This window comes from Mastigoproctus giganteus, chromosome 9 (assembly GCF_048544385.1).
Source record: "Mastigoproctus giganteus isolate SK-2022 chromosome 9, ASM4854438v1, whole genome shotgun sequence".
In the NCBI taxonomy this organism is placed as follows: Eukaryota; Metazoa; Arthropoda; class Arachnida; order Uropygi; family Thelyphonidae; genus Mastigoproctus; species Mastigoproctus giganteus.
In genome coordinates this window covers 229,119,014-229,137,323 of record NC_143583.1, presented here as the reverse complement: position 1 = coordinate 229,137,323, position 18,310 = coordinate 229,119,014, and the positions used below count along the sequence as shown (strand labels likewise).

The 18,310-nt window shown below is 37.4% G+C and overlaps 1 protein-coding gene across 1 annotated transcript in view; it reads left to right on the top strand.

Annotated features, from left to right (window-relative positions):
• The window catches only part of SH3PX1 (sorting nexin 33-like protein SH3PX1), a gene marked incomplete at its 3' end in the record, with an annotated part of 294,611 nt that overhangs the window by 205,968 nt on the left and 70,333 nt on the right, over window positions 1-18,310 (top strand). Inside the window, exon 10 of the mRNA XM_090380950.1 lies at window positions 4,474-4,577. Within this exon, the coding sequence (XP_090237076.1) occupies window positions 4,474-4,577 (104 nt within the window). The remainder of the gene's footprint in view (window positions 1-4,473; window positions 4,578-18,310) is intronic.

Here is an 18,310-nt window from a genome sequence, read left to right as displayed (position 1 = left end):
ATTGTGTATGCTTAATGTCGTTAGTCCCCACATGAATAATATTCTCTTTACCCCCCTTAAAAGTTGACAGTCTATTGGTGACATCATTATTAGTTTCTGCCAGCAGACATATCCTGGTTCTAGTCCACCTATCCTTATTACAAAAAATATTTTCCGTTTCCCTGACAATGGGGTCTCCTAATAAAACTAAGTCCTTTTGAACCAGAGTAGTTTGCACTTGGTTATTCTGTTCTGGTGCCCAAAATGGGAGTGTATCACTTGGTAGGTTACTAGAGTCTTGATTCCCTGAAGAGCTCTGAATTCTCGAGGGAGAGAAGCCATTTTTTCAGTGACTCAAATTGTTCTAGCAATTTGAGTCACTGAAATTTCTAGCAATTGTTCTAGCAATGCACCAAATTGTAACTTAAGATTGGTGCATGCCTTGCAACAGTGACAAAAAAAAGAATCTCAAAGTGAGCTAGGATTATCCACTAGGTCGACCTTGGAATACATGCCACAGGTTCTGCAAAGTGTAAAATCATGACTCACCCGGAAATTGCCATCGGCTTTTTCCATATGAGTCATGGTACCCTCTGACTAAGTGTTCAAGGTGGATCTTGTAATAACTATTACGAAATTTACTAATTATTTAAAAAAGAAACTTTCAAAAAATTATATTTATAATATTAAAAAAATCAAACTATTACAGGAAAAAAACTTATTAAAATAAACTTTACAGTATACTAAATAACTTTTGAAATCCTGCTCTAATCCCCTCTTATCTATACTTTTTACTGTCACTATGAAGAGCTCTAATAGTCAGGCCACACCTTGAGTACTGCGTATAGGTCTGGAGGCCTCATTTTAGGAAGGATGTAGAGCTGCTAGAACGCGTACAGAGAAGGGCAACAAGATTAGTAAATGGAACAAAGGGTTGCTCTTACAAAGAAAGGCTTAAGTTTTGCAAATTACAGTGTCTGGAGACTGGGCACCGGCGAGGTGATCTGATAGAGGTGTATAAAGCTTTGAATGGTTTGAGCATGCTCAATGCTGATGGGATTCTGCCTCTTGCTCAGAATAATCACCTGAGAGGGCATAAATTCAAATTGAGGAAAGACAGATGTAGGATAGACGTGTGGAAATTTGCCTTTAGCCAGCGGGTAGTTGGTTGGTGGAACAGACTTCCATTTGTTGTGGAAGTTGATAGCCTAAATAAATTTAAGACTCAGCTGGAGTCTTAAAAGTGCTTTTGTAATAACTTATGGAGGGGTGAAGTGGAAGTGGGGTTTTTTTTTTTTTTTTTTGGCTGATGCTGCATAAGCTTGCTTTCTTGCATCATATGCTTCTACTAATGCTAAGGTGTGAGCATTCTTGGCACCCAGTGAGAACTAACCTTTGATATGTGGTCAAGTTTGTGGCAGATGATCAGTACTGACCCCGCAGATATTACACTCACTTGCAGCCAACTTTTATACATCTATCGTGCATAACTAGGTCTTCAATTTTTTGCATTTTTTGGGAGCAGTGCTGTTAGTTAGTGTTTTTTGGATCCCCAATCAGGATCCACCTGCTGTGGATTCTCAACACCATTTAAACTGCTTAGACCAAAATTTTATCTGGTATTTAGAAGGGGTAGCATCACTACATACAAATTTTGTGTCTTTGTAGATAACATTTGGTCCATTCCCTTCTGTCAAAAATTTTATGATAGTCCTCTAATGTCTTGACCGCCTTTTCAATTTAGGTTCACTACTTTAAATCTTTTCTGTTGTTCCTTACTTCACTGTATTGAGCTAGACTTGTGCTAATAAGACAGGCATTTTTGTGGATTTATTGGATGATTGTTTTCTGCAGCACCACATTCGAGAGGCAACCAGAGAAAGTAATACTCTTGATCTGGTTATCAGCAGTGATCATTCGTGTATTAAGAATTTGCAGATAAAGGAACCACTAAGTGGCAGTGATCACAGTGTACTGATGTGGGATTTACTTAAAGATTTAATTACCATCAGGGGTAAAGGAAAGGGTTTTTGCTTCCGTAAAGGTGAGTACAGTGGTCTCCGACAGTTTTTAAATTCTGTACAGTGGGATCAACTGACGATGTTACCAACAGTAAATTCTAAGTGGGAAGCATTCAAGGAATTAATAGTGGAAGCTACTAAAAGTTTCATACCTGTTAAGAAATATTGTTCAAGGTTTAGGCCTAAATGGTTATCTAATGAACTAATGAGACTCGTAACAGAGAAGAAAAATGCACGGGATGCATATAAATTATCAAGCGACTCAGAAGCCTATGGCAGATATAAGCTAGTCTGTAATCAGGTCACAAAGGAGGTTAGGCAGGCGAAGGCAGATTACGAGAAATCGTTGGCAAAAGATGCTAAGAAAAACAGCAAGGATATCTTTACTTATATAAATTCTAAAAGGAAGGGAATGAATCTGATTGGTCCACTTGACATTGATGGTTCGACTGTTGATGATCCTGCTCAGATAGCAAACAAACTGAATGAGTATTTTGCATCTACATTCACACATGAGGAATTATTAAGGTTGGAAAATGGCAGAAGGTTATCAAATTGTAGCAGGATACTTAATGATTTTGTAATAACTGAAAGCAAAGTGGAGGAGAAATTGTCGAAGTTAAACATAAGAAAAGCACCTGGGGTGGATGGGATCTATGCAGTTATATTAAAGGAGGTAGCAAAGCAACTAAGCAAACCCTTAGCCATAATTATGAGAGCATCCTTGGACTCAGGGGAGGTTCCCACTGACTGGAGATGTGCAAATGTATCCCCAATTCACAAAGGGGGATCAAAGGGTGACACGAGTAATTACAGAACAGTTAGTTTAACTTCTGTTCCGGGTAAAATAATGGAGTCACTGGTTAAAGATGCATTGCAGGATCATCTAGACAAGACTGCAGCAATAATTCAGACACAGCATGGGTTTGTTAAGGGAAAGTCTTGTCTGACAAATTTGATAGGATATTATGATGTGGTTACAAAGGAACTGGATGCAAAAAATAATTTTGATATCATATATTTGGATTTCAGGAAAGCTTTTGACACTGTTGCGCATGGAAGACTATTGTACAAATTGGAGCAGAATGGTATTAAGGGTAAGTTGCTACAATGGATAAAAGGATGGTTAAGTGGGAGAAGACAGAGGGTGGTAATCAATGGGTGTTGCTCTTCGTGGACTAATGTTATTAGTGGTGTCCCACAGGGTTCGGTGTTGGGTCCACTGTTGTTTTGTATATTTATCAATGATATTGATGGAGGTATATCAGGCTTAGTGTCGAAGTTTGCAAGTGATACAAAGGTTGGCAGGGTTGTTAATGACAGTAATGGCAGTGTGCTACTGCAACAGGATCTAGATAATTTGGGCAGATGGGCTAAGAAGTGGCAACTGAAGTTTAACCTTGACAAATGCAAAGTACTGCATATAGGTAGAAGTAACCCCAGAAAAATGTACCAACTGTGTGGTACTAAACTTAAGGTGGTAGAAAATGAAAAAGACCTGGGAGTAATTGTGCAGTGAGATATGAAGTTTTCTGAGCAATGCAGACAGGCTGCCAGGGCAGGTCATGGGGTTTTGTCAATGATATATAGGAATTTTGCTAGCAGGGAAAAGTAGGTGATTGTCCCTCTGTATAAGGCAATGGTCAGGCCATGCCTTGAGTACTGCGTACAGGTCTGGAGGCCTCATTTTAGGAAGGGTGTAGATTTACTTGAGCGTGTACAGAGAAGGGCAACAAGATTGGTGAGGGGAATGAAGGGATCCTCTTACCAAGAGAGGCCTAAGTTCTGCAAATTGCAGTGGCTGGAGACTAGGCACCTGCGCGGTGATCTGATTGAGGTGTATAAGGCCTTGAATGGGTTCAGCACGCTGAATTCTGATGGGATCCTTCCACTTGTTCAGATTACGAACCTAAGGGGGCATAAATTCAAATTAAGAAAAGGCAGATGTAGATTAGATGTGCGTAAATTTGACTTTAGCCAGCGGGTGGTTAATTGCTGGAACAAACTTCCATCTGTCGTTGTGGAAGTTGATAGGTTGAATAAATTTAAGGAGGAACTGGACAGGCATTTGGAGGGAATGGTGTGTTTTTTTTTTTTTTTTAGCTGATGCTGCATAAGCTCATACACTTGCTTTCTTGCATCACATGCCACTACTACTATTTATAGGAGGCTGATGGGTTTTTATATATTAAGCATATTTATAGTTTAGATAGTAAGCTTATTGAATGTCCCCCTCTTACTTTAGAGCCAAACACTACTGAAAAACTTGCTTTCCTGAGACATATGAGTTCAGCCAACCCATTGCTGAAAGGTTAATGAAGACATTTATTTATTGATAATATTTGTAATACAGTTTATGACATTGCTTCTATCCTTTAAATATATTTTTAATATCCTGAGAAAAGGAATTTAAAATTTTTACTGCTTAAATGTCCTTAAAAATCAACAGTGTAGAAATGTTTGTCTCCTATAGAAATGGAAAGCAGGAAAACGAAGAGCAGAAAAAGATGAGTTAGTAGGGGGATCATTCTTTCATGCAATCTGTACTCCAGAGACACCATTGGATTCTAATACAGTGTAAGTGCTTTTGATTGGAGTAATTATAATTTCTACATATTATATTATATGTATCTATATTTTATATATAATACAGTCAATTCTGGTTATTTGGGGCACATCGGGACTAGTGCATTTTGGCCCGATTAAGCGGCTGCCCCAATTATCCGAAGTTTCGCGTAAATAGTTAAAAATACAGTGGCTCAATTTACAATTGGTTCACTGTACAATCAAATCACATTATGATGGACTTACCATAGTAAAGTACTGTTCACTATACGATGTAATATCAGTGTAGATACACCATAGTTAACCCATAAATTTGAACTACTTATGTAGTGTAAAAGGCATCATTTTAATAGTATCTCATATTGTAGGTGCCTTCACGAGATAGCTGGTATTGCACTACTTCAGATAAATAATGCTTCTCTAGTAGAGAGGACTACTGTTATTTATTTTCAGAGGATACCACCCCACCACACAGACGATTGTTTCGAGGCTAGTGGGCTTCATCATCAGTGGGCAGGCAGGTACCCTGGTAGTGCAACATGCCATCACAGTTGCGAAGTTATATCCACAATATGAGAGATGCCAAAGGTGTTGGTAATAATGTATTTTGAAAACAAAATGCACAAGGCATAATCCTTATGGGTTTTGGTTATTAACAATATAATATCGGTGTAGATACACCACAGTTAACCCATAAATTTGAACTACGTATGTAGTGTAAAAGGCATCTTTTTAATAGTATCTCATATTGTGGGTGCCTTCACAATGAGATAGCTGGTATCACTATACGATGTGTAGTAAGCGTCGGTCATTGCAATCACGTTTGGGAATTGAATTTTAACTCTATTAAATAGTGATTCTAATTAGCGAAAATAGGAGGAATATAATCCACAGGCTATAAAAGTAAAGATATATTAAGCACAAATTTGTCCTTTATTACTTACCAATTTAAAAATGATTTTTTTTTAATGGTATATACACATTCAAGGCTTCTGGGATTAATGTTTTAAAGGTATACCATAATTCAATTGTATTTGCTCTCTGTGAGATATCTGTCCTGTTAATATAGGCCATGTAGCATCTTAAACTGTCATAATTTCCATTCCTTTGCCGCTAACTACTGCTACCTCTTTGTTTATTGTCCACTGTAGAACTCCATGATCACTTCCTGCTACTACTGGAAAATCGGAAGAATATATTCGTGATAATCGGAATAATTAATACATAATGTAATATGTACATACTAACTAGTTGACATTTCTGTTCATTGACATTTGTGGGTGGGGGTTAAAATTTAAAACAGTAAAAAGATAAGCAATCAATAACAAAGAACACGGCACACACAAATTGCATGTAACACGATATATGCAAGTGAGAACGGAGTAACAGGTTACGAAGTTTTAAAAATAGGAATGAAGAGAAGATTATGAAAATTAATTTTTTTATATGATTGAAGATTTCATGTAAGTGAAACACATTTCACCATAACAACCCACAGAATTCCAGCTGTCGGTATTATCTCAAATTCAGTAAGATTGAGTTTACTATCCGTTTATGATAGATTGCACTAACAGAAAAGCCCAATAAACAGATGACTGCTAATTGTTTTTATTGTTTTATGGTTGTGACCTCCAGAAATCCGACCGAACCATGTGGTACAGTCGGAGATAATCGTAGGGTAATCTGCAGTGCTGCAGTCTCCTGCCCCGATTAAACGGCATGTTGTCCCAATTAAGCGAAGTAAACCCAGGCTATTTTCTTGATTGGGTTCTGTTTTTTTAAATCTGTCCCGATTAACCGGTGGTCCAAATAATCGGAATACACTGTATTATTATTAGTATTAGTAATGGCCACATGGTGCAAGAAAGCTGCATCAACCAAAAAAAACAAAAAATTAATAATTAATAAAAGAAAAGGAAACTAAACCTATCATCCTATGCGTTTCCCTCTCCTGAAGGTACTATTCAGATGACCTTTTAATTTCCCCAAACTGTCAGCTTCTACCACCCATGAAGGCAACTTATTCCAGTAATTTATAACTCGCTGGCTAAAATAAAACTTCCTGCAATCCAATCTAAACATCTCCCCCCGTAACTTGAATTTATGTCCCCTAGTTCTAGCATCATTTATAATCTTGATAATTTCGTCCTCATTCATTTTACTGATGCCTCTCAGATCCTTAAACACCTCAATCAAATCTCCTCTAAGATGCCTAGTTTCCAAACTCTGCAACTCAAATATTTGAAGTCTTTCTTCATAAGGATGCCCTTTTGCTAATCTCACTAGGCAGGTTACCTGTCTTTGCACCCTTTCAAGAAGCTTAATGTCTTTCTTTAGGTGCGGTCTCCATACTTGAACACAGTATTCCAAGTGTGGTCTAACAAAAGCCTTATATAATGGGATTATCACGTCCCTATCTCTACTTGCAAAAGGTCAATAGATCATCAATAGGATACCATGGGCCTTCCTTGCAACCTGTTTACAATGCTCAGAGAATTTCATGTCTGACCAAGTTGAATAAGTTTTTTTGGGATTACTGTTTCCCAGGTGTAATATCTTACACTTTGTTGGATTAAAGCATAGCTGCCATTTTTCTGAACATTCCTGAAGTCTATCTAGGTCTCTCTGAAGAAGCTCAGCTTGACAGTGATCATTAACTACTCTACCAATTTTAACATCATCTGTAAATTTAGACATCACACCCTCTATTCCTTCATCGATGTCGTTTATGAAAATTAAAAACAACAGTGGTCTTAATACTGATCCTTGGGGAACCCCTCTTCTTACTGCAACCCAATCTGAGGAATAGTCATTTATCACAACCCTCTGCCTCCTGTCCTGAAGCCATCCTGCTATCCATCTAAGGATTTTCCTAGTGATTCCAACCTGTTCCAGCTTATAAAGCAACCACTCATGTGGGACTGAGGCAAAAGCTTTGCTGAAATCTAAATAAACAATGTCGAAATTATTCCCTAAATCCAGTTCATGAATGACCCTACCAAAATAGCGAACCAGATTTGTTAAACAAGATTTTCCCTTTACAAAACCATACTGAGTATCCTTGAGAATTTCAATTCTATCCAAATGATTCCGAATTCCACCCTTGATCATTGCCTCCATGATTTTCCCTACCACTGAAGTCAGACTGACAAGTCAATAATTTCCCACTTCACTCTTAGAACCATCCTTATGTATTGGAGATATATTGGCACTTTTCCAATCCAACGGAATCGTCCCAGAGTCTAGTGATGCTTGCATAATTAGCCTCAATGGTTCAATGCACTCACTTTCTGCCTCCCTTAAGATTATAGGATATATTCCATTAACTCCAGGAGCTTTACTGGCCTATAGGCTCGAAAGTTATTTTTCATTTTTATTAGCATTAGCATTAGTAGAGGCATTTGATGCAAGAAAGCAAGCTTGTGCAGCATCAGCCAAAAAAAAAAAAAAAAACCCACTTCCACTTCACCCCTCTGTTCGTTCAAAATACCTGTCCAGCTGAGCCTTAAACTTATTTAGGCTATCAACCTCCACCACAAGGGATGGAAGTCTGTTCCACCAACCAACCACCCGCTGGCTAAAGGCAAATTTCCGCACGTCTATCCTACATCTGTCTTTCCTCAATTTGAAATTATGCCCTCTCAGGTGATTTTTCTGAGCTAGAGGAAGAATCCTATCAGCATTGAGCATGCTTAAACCATTCTAAGGCTTTATACACCTCTATCAGATCACCTCGCTGGTGCCTAGTCTCCAGACACTGTAATTTGCAAAACTTAAGCCTTTCTTCGTAAGAGCACCCCTTTGTTCCATTCACTAATCTTGTTGCCCTTCTCTGTACTCGTTCCAGCAGCTCTACATCCTTCTTGAAATGAGGCCTCCAGACCTGTATACAGCCACACCTCTAGGTGTGGCCTGACCATTGCTTTATACAATGGAATAATCACCTCCTTATCCCTGCTGGAAAAATTCCTGTATATCGTTGACAATACTCCATGAGCTACTCTTGCAGCCCGTCTGCACTGCTCAGAGAACTTCATATCTGCCTGCACAACCACCCCCAAGTCTCTTTCATTCTCTACCACTGTCAGTGTAGTACCACAGAGTTGATACGTTGCTCTGGGGTTGCTGTTTCCCATGTGTAGTACTTTACATTTGTCAATGTTAAACTTCATTTGCCACCTCTCAGCCCATCTGCTCAACCTTTCCAGATCCTGTTGCAGCAGCATAGTGCCAGTAGTGTCCTTGACAACCCTGCCAACCTTTGTATCGTCTGCAAACTTGGACATTAAGCTTGATATACCATCATCAATATCATTTATAAATACAGAAAACAATAATGGACCCAACACTGAGCCCTGAGGGACTCCACTAATAACATTAGTCCACGATGAGCAGTGTCCATTGATTACCACTCTCTGTCTTCTCCCCCTCAACCATCCTTTTATCCATAGCAGCAATTTGCCTCCAATGTCACACTGCTCCAATTTGTGTAGCAGTCTTCCATGTGCAACAGTATCAAAAGCCTTTCTAAGATCCAAGTATATAATATTATAATATACTTATAAAATAATACTTATATTATATTATAATATTACATATTATATGTATCTCTTTATACATATTATATTCTGAAGATTACTGACTGAGAGATAAAAAAATAATAATATGGCATATTTTAATTATGTGGAGAAAATTCTCATTTAGTGAAAGAAGTGGCTAAGGTAAAGAAAGCCAATACAAGAAAAATGGCAAACTTTGGGAAACTTACTGGACAAACTTGTTTGCTCTACCTCAGTTTTTCTCCGCATTCTCGGTAAACAGATGGTGCGTGTTATCGGTAGTGGCAGTAGAGTCAATAAAGATGTACTGATTAGTTTTTTTCTCATTACTAAAAGCAGATTATTGGAGTTCATGAGTGGGCTGAAATTTACTGGTGGGTACACCTTCCAGACTGCCTCAGTCATAGGGTGTTTATCCCTTCCTTCCCACTGTTTTAAAATAGGAAAACAACTTCTACTGCCATTACTAATAACACGCACTGTCTGTAGAAGTCATTTTTCTATTTTAAAACAGCAGGAAGGGGAGATAAACAACCTGATAATGTCTGGAGGGGTGTACCCATAAGTAAATTTCAGCTGCAAAGGCATTGCATTCATGAAAGCCAATAATCTGATTTTAATAATGAGAAAAAAACTAATCAATGCATCATTATCAGCTTCTACTGCCATTACCGATAACGTACACCATCTGTTTACCGAGATTGCAGAGAGAATCTGCGGTAGCGGGAAACGAATTCATCTACTAAGTTTCTCAAAGGCTGTCATGGTTCTCGTGTTTCCTGTCTTTACCTTCGCCAAAGAAGTAATCGGTAAAGCATAACATTCTTTTATTACTGAAAGCACTGTGTCATAATCCAGTTTTCTTAAACAACAAACATTTATTCTTTTCAAAAAAAATTTAATTCTTTTGGTATGTATTGATAGAATACTGCCCTTTAGCATTTTCAGTCCCACATTTAGAAATCTACAATTTTTTTGTGTGTTGGCAGTATGTATGTGTATAGAAAACTATATTTTGATGGTTACTTCAAATGTTCCTTTAATGTATGAATTGACTTAATTTTCTTACTATGTGTTGCCTAACCTTATCTGTGTTTCAAACTGTAGAGATAATTTTATAATTAATGGCAACACAAATATAGCTTTGAAAATTGGAGACAAGGATTGCACCTGTTGACCCCAGTTTCCTCTTTATGCTTACAAAAGCCAGATTTGAAGAATTTCTGAATTCAGATCCAGAATGTGATAAAACAGGTAATACATAAATAGAGGTAGAGGCTATATTGCATCCAAAACGTAACAACAGGTTTTTATTTACAGATGTTTTGAACTTTTTTTTTATAAAAAGTTTATAAAATTTTGCAATTTTTACAATTAGCATTAGCAGAGGAATATGATGCAAGAAAGCAAGCTTATGCGGCATCAGCCAAAAAAAAAAAAAAAAAAAAAAAAACCTTCACTCCCTCCGTTCGTTTGAAATACCTGTCCAACTGAGCCTTAAATTTATTTAGGCTATCAACTTCCACAACAAGGGATAGAAGTCTGTTGCACCAACAAACTACCCGCTGACTAAAGGCAAATTTCCGCACATCTGTCTTTCCTCAATTTGAATTTATGCCCTCTCAGGTGATTATTTTGAGCAAGAGGAAGAATCCCATTAGCATTGAGCATGCTCAAACCATTCAATTGTTTTTGTATTCAGATTTAAGTTTTCATGGTAATTTTACTCTGTTGTTGAGCACTAATGTCGAAATAAGAGTGTGTTAATATTTGAACACAACTATGTACAAAATTTCTAGTTTTTAAAAATTCACCCCACAGAGCCGACTGCTATGAAAATCCACTACATGGGAAACACGGACATAGACAAAAAAGAACTCAGTTTGATTGCACTTAGTGTTTTTATTATAATAATGGAAATATTTATGTAGGATTATTTTACTTTCTTGATACACATTATATGCCATCAGTGAAATAGAAAATTGAAGAATTTAAAAAGAAAAATAAGTGAAAAAGTTTAATTTTTCCAAGTTCCCAAAATAGTGAAATAATAAATTTAATTAATACTCATGTATATGTATAGTTGTCATTGTTGTGAGTGATGAAGTTGGAAACATTTTGTAGATAAAAATTCCATATTGTATCATGGAAAGTGAAATAATTGTGTAATATCAACATTTAAATTTAAATACCAGAAAAGTTGTTAATTTTAATAATTAACTTTTTTAAATAACATTTCATACTGTGTCATGAAGAGTGATATAATATAAATTTCACATAGTGCTATCATTAATCCTATGTCGTGCATATCCTTATCTCCTCTAAGTTGCATTCATTAAGAAATTAAAATAATATCAATTTTCACATGATTCCTTTGACGGAGCAATATTATTAATCAAATGTCTTATTTGCTTACTGTCTGTGGTCTTTACTTCCTTCCTCTAGACATTGCCAATTCTAGAGGAAGGAACAAGATGACTGCAGAACTAGTTACATCAAACAATATAGGTAACCCTTGTATAACACGGTAGTTAGGTTCCTATAAAATGTCGTATTGTGCGAAACCGTGTGGGACTAAGAAAAAGTACAAAAAGGGGGGGGGGGGGTTATGTTCCAAAAGCTAATAAAATGCACTATTTCGTTAACAAAGTGTTAGCAAAAATACACCATTCTAGATTTCATGTATCTTCTACTCTCTTTAAAAAATCAATAATCTGGGTTTGCTTTTGCTTGATAGATATTTGTAAATTTCATTGTATGGAACTAAGCCTTTTTGAAGCTCCCTTTTGAACTTTGGGATCCTTTTATTCAAGAATCTGCATTCTAATTGCTCAGCTAACTTTATGCCTTACTGTATGCTTTTTAAATTCTAAAATTTGGAAGCTTAGAATTTTTATCTGTGCTATCATCCTCTGAATTGATTTGGAATGCCATTTCCACCAAATCCGCTTTGCCAGCCTCTTTTTCTACCAGTAATTCTTGAACATCTTCAGTAATCATATCTTTTTTTTTTACTAACTCAGCCACGTTATGAAAAAGATGCATAAAAATTCCTCCCACAAAAGACAACTGGGCTAACCACGAGGGCTTCAGTAGTCATGTCATCAAAACCTTCCCCTTCTGCTGACGTAGCAAGTTTCACCTATTCTGTTTTCTGCCGGTTCAACCATGTTTCCTGAATAAACTTTCCATCCTCCTTACTTCAATAGATTCGGAATAAATTTTTTCCAAAATCCATTGTAACAATATTCTGATGTAATGTGTTTTAAAAGTGGATATAATGGTCTAATGGCTGAATGAACGAAGTTGTATTAACCTAGTAACACTGTGGTGGTAAGAACATAACTTCAATGTTTGATGACTTAAATCTTTTGGATAGCATGGTGTGCTATCAAATAGTAATAAAACTTTAAAATCTAGATTTTTCCACCAGTCCAATAGCATAGAACATAACACAGGGATTTCTCAATAATTTTTATTGAACTAGTGAGTCAACAGCAGGGATTCAGAAAGAGGGGAAATTTTAAAAAATCACATCCAACATAATAGCAGGGTTCCCCCCTCAAAAAAGCTCAAAAATACCCTGTTATGTGAGGTCTACTGAAGTTCTCTAACCGTGTTATTTAAGTACCATATTATGCGAGGAATGCCGCAGTTTATCAATCGTGTTAGAGTGAAACCGTGTTGTACGTGAGTTGCCTGTATTTTTAAATTAGAGACATTGTGAATTAAATGAAAACACTAATTGTGAAAAATGCTATGCTATTTTTTATCAATTATAATAAATTAATTATAATCTTTTTTTTTTACTAACTCAGCCACTTTGTGAAAAAGACGCATAAAAATTCCTCCCACAAAGACAACTGTTATCAAATTGTTATGAAATTGTCGTTATTAAGTATAGAATAATAAATTGATATTATTTTATTAGTATTAGTAATGGCCGCATGGTGCAAGAAAGCCTATGGCTTATGCTGCACCAACCAAAAAAAAAAAATCCGAACAAAACTATGATAAAAACAAAAAAAATAAAATAAATAAATAGATAATAATAATTAATAAAAAAAAAAGGAAATTAAACCTATCATCATATGCGCTTACCTTACCCGAAAGTACTATCCAGATGACCTTTGAATTTCCCCAAACTGTTGGCCTCTACCACCCATGAAGGCAACTTATTCCAGTAATTTATAACTCACTGGCTAAAATAAAACTTCCTGCAGTCCAATCTAAACACTTTCCCCCCCGTAACTTGAATTTATGTCCCCTAGTTCTAGCATCATTTATAATCTTGAAAATTTCGTCCTCATTCATTTTACTGATGCCTCTCAGAGCCTTAAACACCTCAATCAAATCTCCTCTAAGGTGTCTAGTTTCCAAACTCTGCAACCCACATATTCGAAGTCTTTCTTCATAAGGATGCCCTTTTGCCGATCTCACCAGGCGAGTTACCCGTCTTTGCACCCTTTCAAGAAGCTCTGTCTTTCTTTAGGTGCGGTCTCCATACTTGAACACAGTATTCCAAGTGTGGTCTAACATAAGCCTTATATAATGGGATTATCACGTCCCTATCTCTACTTGGAAAAGTTCGATAGATCATTGATAGGACACCATGGGCCTTCCTTGCAACCTGTTTACAATGCTCAGAGAATTTCATGTCTGACCATATCGTAACACCCAAGTCCCTTTCCTCCAGTACTGGGTTTAGTTGAACTCCACCAAGTGAATAAGTTTTTTTGGGATTACTGTTTCCCAGGTGTAATACCTTACACTTTGTTGGAATTTGTTATTAATTGATACTAGTAGCCTCCAAAAGAGATAGTTAAAAGAAAAACAATGCAGTATTTTTATTTTGATTTAAAGAAATGAATTAGTTAGGAACACTAATTGCAAGGAAATTAGCATAGCATTAGCATTAATGCTATGCTAATTTCCTTGCGATGTTGAGGCATATGATGCAAGAAAGCAAGCTTATGCAGCATCAGCCAAAAAAAACCCGATTTCACCCATCCATTCACTCTAAACGCCTGTCCAGCTCAGCTGAATCAACTTCCACAACAAGAGATATGTAAATCTGTTCCACCAATCAGCCACCCTCTGGCTAAAGGCAAATTTCTGCACATCTATTGTACAACAGTCTTTCCTCAATTTGAAACTGTGCTCCCTCAGGTTCTTAATCTGAGCAAGAGGAAGAATTCCCATCAGCATTCAGCGTGCTCAAACTCATTCAAGGCCTCATACACTTCAATCAGATCATCTTACACTCTCCAGACACTGTAATTTGCAAAGCTTAAACCTTTCTTGGTAAGAGCATCCCTTTGTTTCCCTCACCAATCTGGTTGTCCATCTTTGTACATGCTCAAGCAACTCTACATCCTTCCTAAAATGAGCCCTCCAGACCTGTACACAGTACTCTAGGTGTGGCCTGACCATTGCTTTATACAAAGGGATAATCATCCCCTTTTCCGTACTAGCAGAATTCCTATATATCATTGACAATACCCCATGACCTGCTCTAGCAGCCTGTCTGCACTGCTCAGCGAACTTCATATCTAACTGCACAATAACCCCCAGGTCTTTTTCACTCGCCACTTCTCTGAGTGTAGTACCACATAGTTGGTACCTTTTTCTCTTAGGTTACTCTACTCGTATGCAGAAATTAGCATTTGTCAATGTTAAACTTCAGTTGCAACTTCTGGTGCCTCTGTAGCCAGGTGGGTAGGAGCAGCAGTGCATTGCACACACACACTTCTTGATTAGACCAGGGTTCAAGCCCATTGCCCACCAAATATGGAGGATGCGGAACAGTCAGTGAATGACCACTGCATATCCCTAGAGCAATATGGCTTTAGTTGCTAATGCTCCTAAAAACCAAATAACAACAAACAGTTGCAACTTCTCAGCCCATTTGCCCAACTTATCTAGATCCAGTTGCAGTAGCATTCTGTCTTTACTGTCGTTAACAACCCTCCCAACCTTTGTATCATCTGTAAACTTGGACATTAAACTTGATATACCTTCATCGATATCAGTGAGAAATGCACTAAACAACAATGGGCCTGGCACCAAACCCTGGGTGATTCCACTAATGACATTAATCCACAAAGAGCAGTGTTCATTGATTACCCCTCTCTCTCTCTCTCTCTCTCTCTCTCTCTCTCTCTCTCTCTCTCTCTCTCTTGTCTCCCACTCAACCATCCCTTAATCCATTGTAGGAACTTGCCCTTAATGCCATACCGCTCAAATTTGTTTTTTTTTTTTTTTTTATGAGAACCCCAAACACGAGAGGTATTATAACCTATAGTACTTAGTACCGAGCTTGGGTTGGAGATTGAGAAGACGAAAGGAGATATTTGTTGACATTGGACTTGAACTTCTGTAGATTGTAATTTTCAGGAAATACGTATGAAGGAAGGTTGTTCCAGAAAACGGCAGTTGAATGAATAAATGAGGAAGATGAAATGTACAGCAGTCTTCCATGTGCAACAGGATCAAAAGCTTACCTGAAATCCACGATATCAAAATTATTTTTTGCATCCAGTTCCTTTGTGATCACATCATAGTATCTACTCCAATTTCGCAAACTCATGCTGTGTCTTAACTATTACTGCAGTCTTGTCTGATCCTGCAATTTTTCTTTAACCAGTGACTCCATTATTTTCCCCAGAAAACAAGTTAAACTAACAGGTCTGCAGTTACTTGAATCACCTTTTGAAACCCCTTTGTGAATTGGAGATACATTTGCACACCTCCAGTCCATGGAGACCTTGCCTGAGTCAGAGGAAGATTTCATAAATATGGCTAAAGGTTTGCTTACTTTGTTTGCCGCCTCCTTTAATATAACTGGATAGATCCTATCCACCCCAAGTGCCTTCCTTATGTTTAACTTCAACAGCTTCTCCTCCACTTTCCTCTCAGTTATTACAAAATCATTTAGCTCCCTGTTACAGTTTGATTTCCCCTCTAAGCCCCCGCTTAGAGGGGAACAGGTATCCTGTGTGTTATCAGACACTCAGCCTAAAACACCAATATCTCTCTATTACATGAGATTTAGGAGAAGTCCGGTTGGCCTGCCTCCCTAAAATCCACTCATGCACACCTCAATGGTAAGCCTTGTTACGTCACTTAGGTGGCAACAAACGTGTAGACTGGTTCTCTTCAAGACGCCTGGTCAGCGTGAAGAGGAAAAGACCAAACCCTCCAGCATATGACAGCACGACAAAATTAATGACCCTCAGTCCCCAGCAGCTTTCACTCTCCCTCTTACGGCAGCGAGAGGATCAGAGTGGAAGCAGAGGGTGCTAAGAATTTCTGGGTGCCACCAGGCTGCCATGCACGAAAACTGAACTTGGCCTGTTATAACGTAAGATCACTCATCGGCGAAGACAGGATATTAGAGCTGGGAAAGGAATTAGAAAATGTGAATTGGAATATCATCGGTTTGGCTGAAAAAAGAAGAAATGAATCACTTATAAGTTTATCAAGTGAAAATCTGCTGTACACCAATGGAAACAGTATAAGGAGTGAAGGTGGAGTTGGGTTTCTGGTCCATAAAGATTTTAAAAATAATATTTTGGAATTCAAAAGTACATCACCAAGATGAACATCAGAACACTGAACTCAAGATTTCTAAGAGGTACAAGCTAAAGATTATAATGATTTATGCACCAACATCGAGCCATGATGATGAAGAGGTTGAAGAAATGTACACCAAAATTGAGAGTCTTCTAGATGAGCAGAAAACCCACTACACTATTATTATGGGGGACTTCAAAGCTAAGGTTGGAAAAAGGCAAAACAGCGCAGAAAGAGTAACTATAGGAAATTTTGGAATTGGTGAAAGAAATAAAAGAGATGAAAGACTTGTGGAATTTGCAGAATCTCAAGGACTGTCAGTAATGAACACTTTTTTCAAGAAAAGGGTGAATAGAAAGTGGACATGGAAGAGTCCAAATGGATTAACAACTAATGAAATCGACTTCATCCTCACTAACAGAAGATATATTGTGAATGATGTTACCGTCCTGAATAAGGTAAATGTTGGAAGTGATCACAGAATGGTAAGATGTACACTTGATATAGATGTAGGAAAGGAAAGGAAAAAACTGACTCGAGTAAATAATTAGCATTAGCATTAGTAGAGGCATATGATGCAAGAAAGCAAGCTTATTCAGCATCAGCCAAAAAAAAAAAAAAAAAAAAACCCTCTCCCATTTCACCCCTCCGTTCGTTCGAAATACCTGTCCAGTTGAGCTTTATACAAAGGTCTTTGAGATAACAGAAGAGGAGAAATAGCAGTATGTACGAGAACTTAAGAACAAGTTTGAGCTTCTGCAGACTACTCAGGACCAAGATATCGACGAAGAATATTACAACTTTATGAAAGTGATAAAGCCCAAGAAACCTATAGGGAAAAAGAAATCCAAAGAAGAAAAAATTAGTCAAGGAACACTTGTCATGATAAACCGAAGACGACAAATGAATAGCAAGAAAAACACTAACAGGGAGAAAATTCAGTATACTGAGTTATGCAAAGCCATTAGAAAGAGACTCAGAGAGGACATAAGAAAATTTAACACAAGAAAAGTAGAACAAGCGTTAAGGGAAAACAAAGGATTTAAATCAGCAGCCATGAGCTGTAATACAGAAAGTAATACAGCAGTAATACATGAGAGTAATACAGAAAGACAAATGATACTGAAACTGAAGAATAGCGATGGTGTACTTATAAACAGCAGAGAAGGCATAATTCAAATAGCAGAAGACTACTATAGAGAATTATACAAGGAGTGAGGGAATGATACCAGCAGTGGGGAAGATGGATTGCAAAGTAGCAACACATACGACATACCCGATATTCTTCCTGATGAGGTAGAACATGCATTGAAGAAAATGAAGAATCGGAAAGCCCCGGGGGAAGATGAAGTTACTGTAGAGTTGTTAAAATTGGGAGGAAGAGACATAACACAAAAACTGGCAAGGCTCTTCACAAAGTGCATTAGAAAAGGTGTGACGCCTGAGCAGTGGAATAATGCAATCATAGTTTTGCTGCATAAGAAAGGAGATAAATCAGAAATTGGAAATTATAGACCAATTAGCTTGTTATCTCATATCTACAAGTTGTTCACAAGGGTCATTACTAACAGATTAGAAAGAATACTTGATAAGAATCAACCGAAAGAGCAA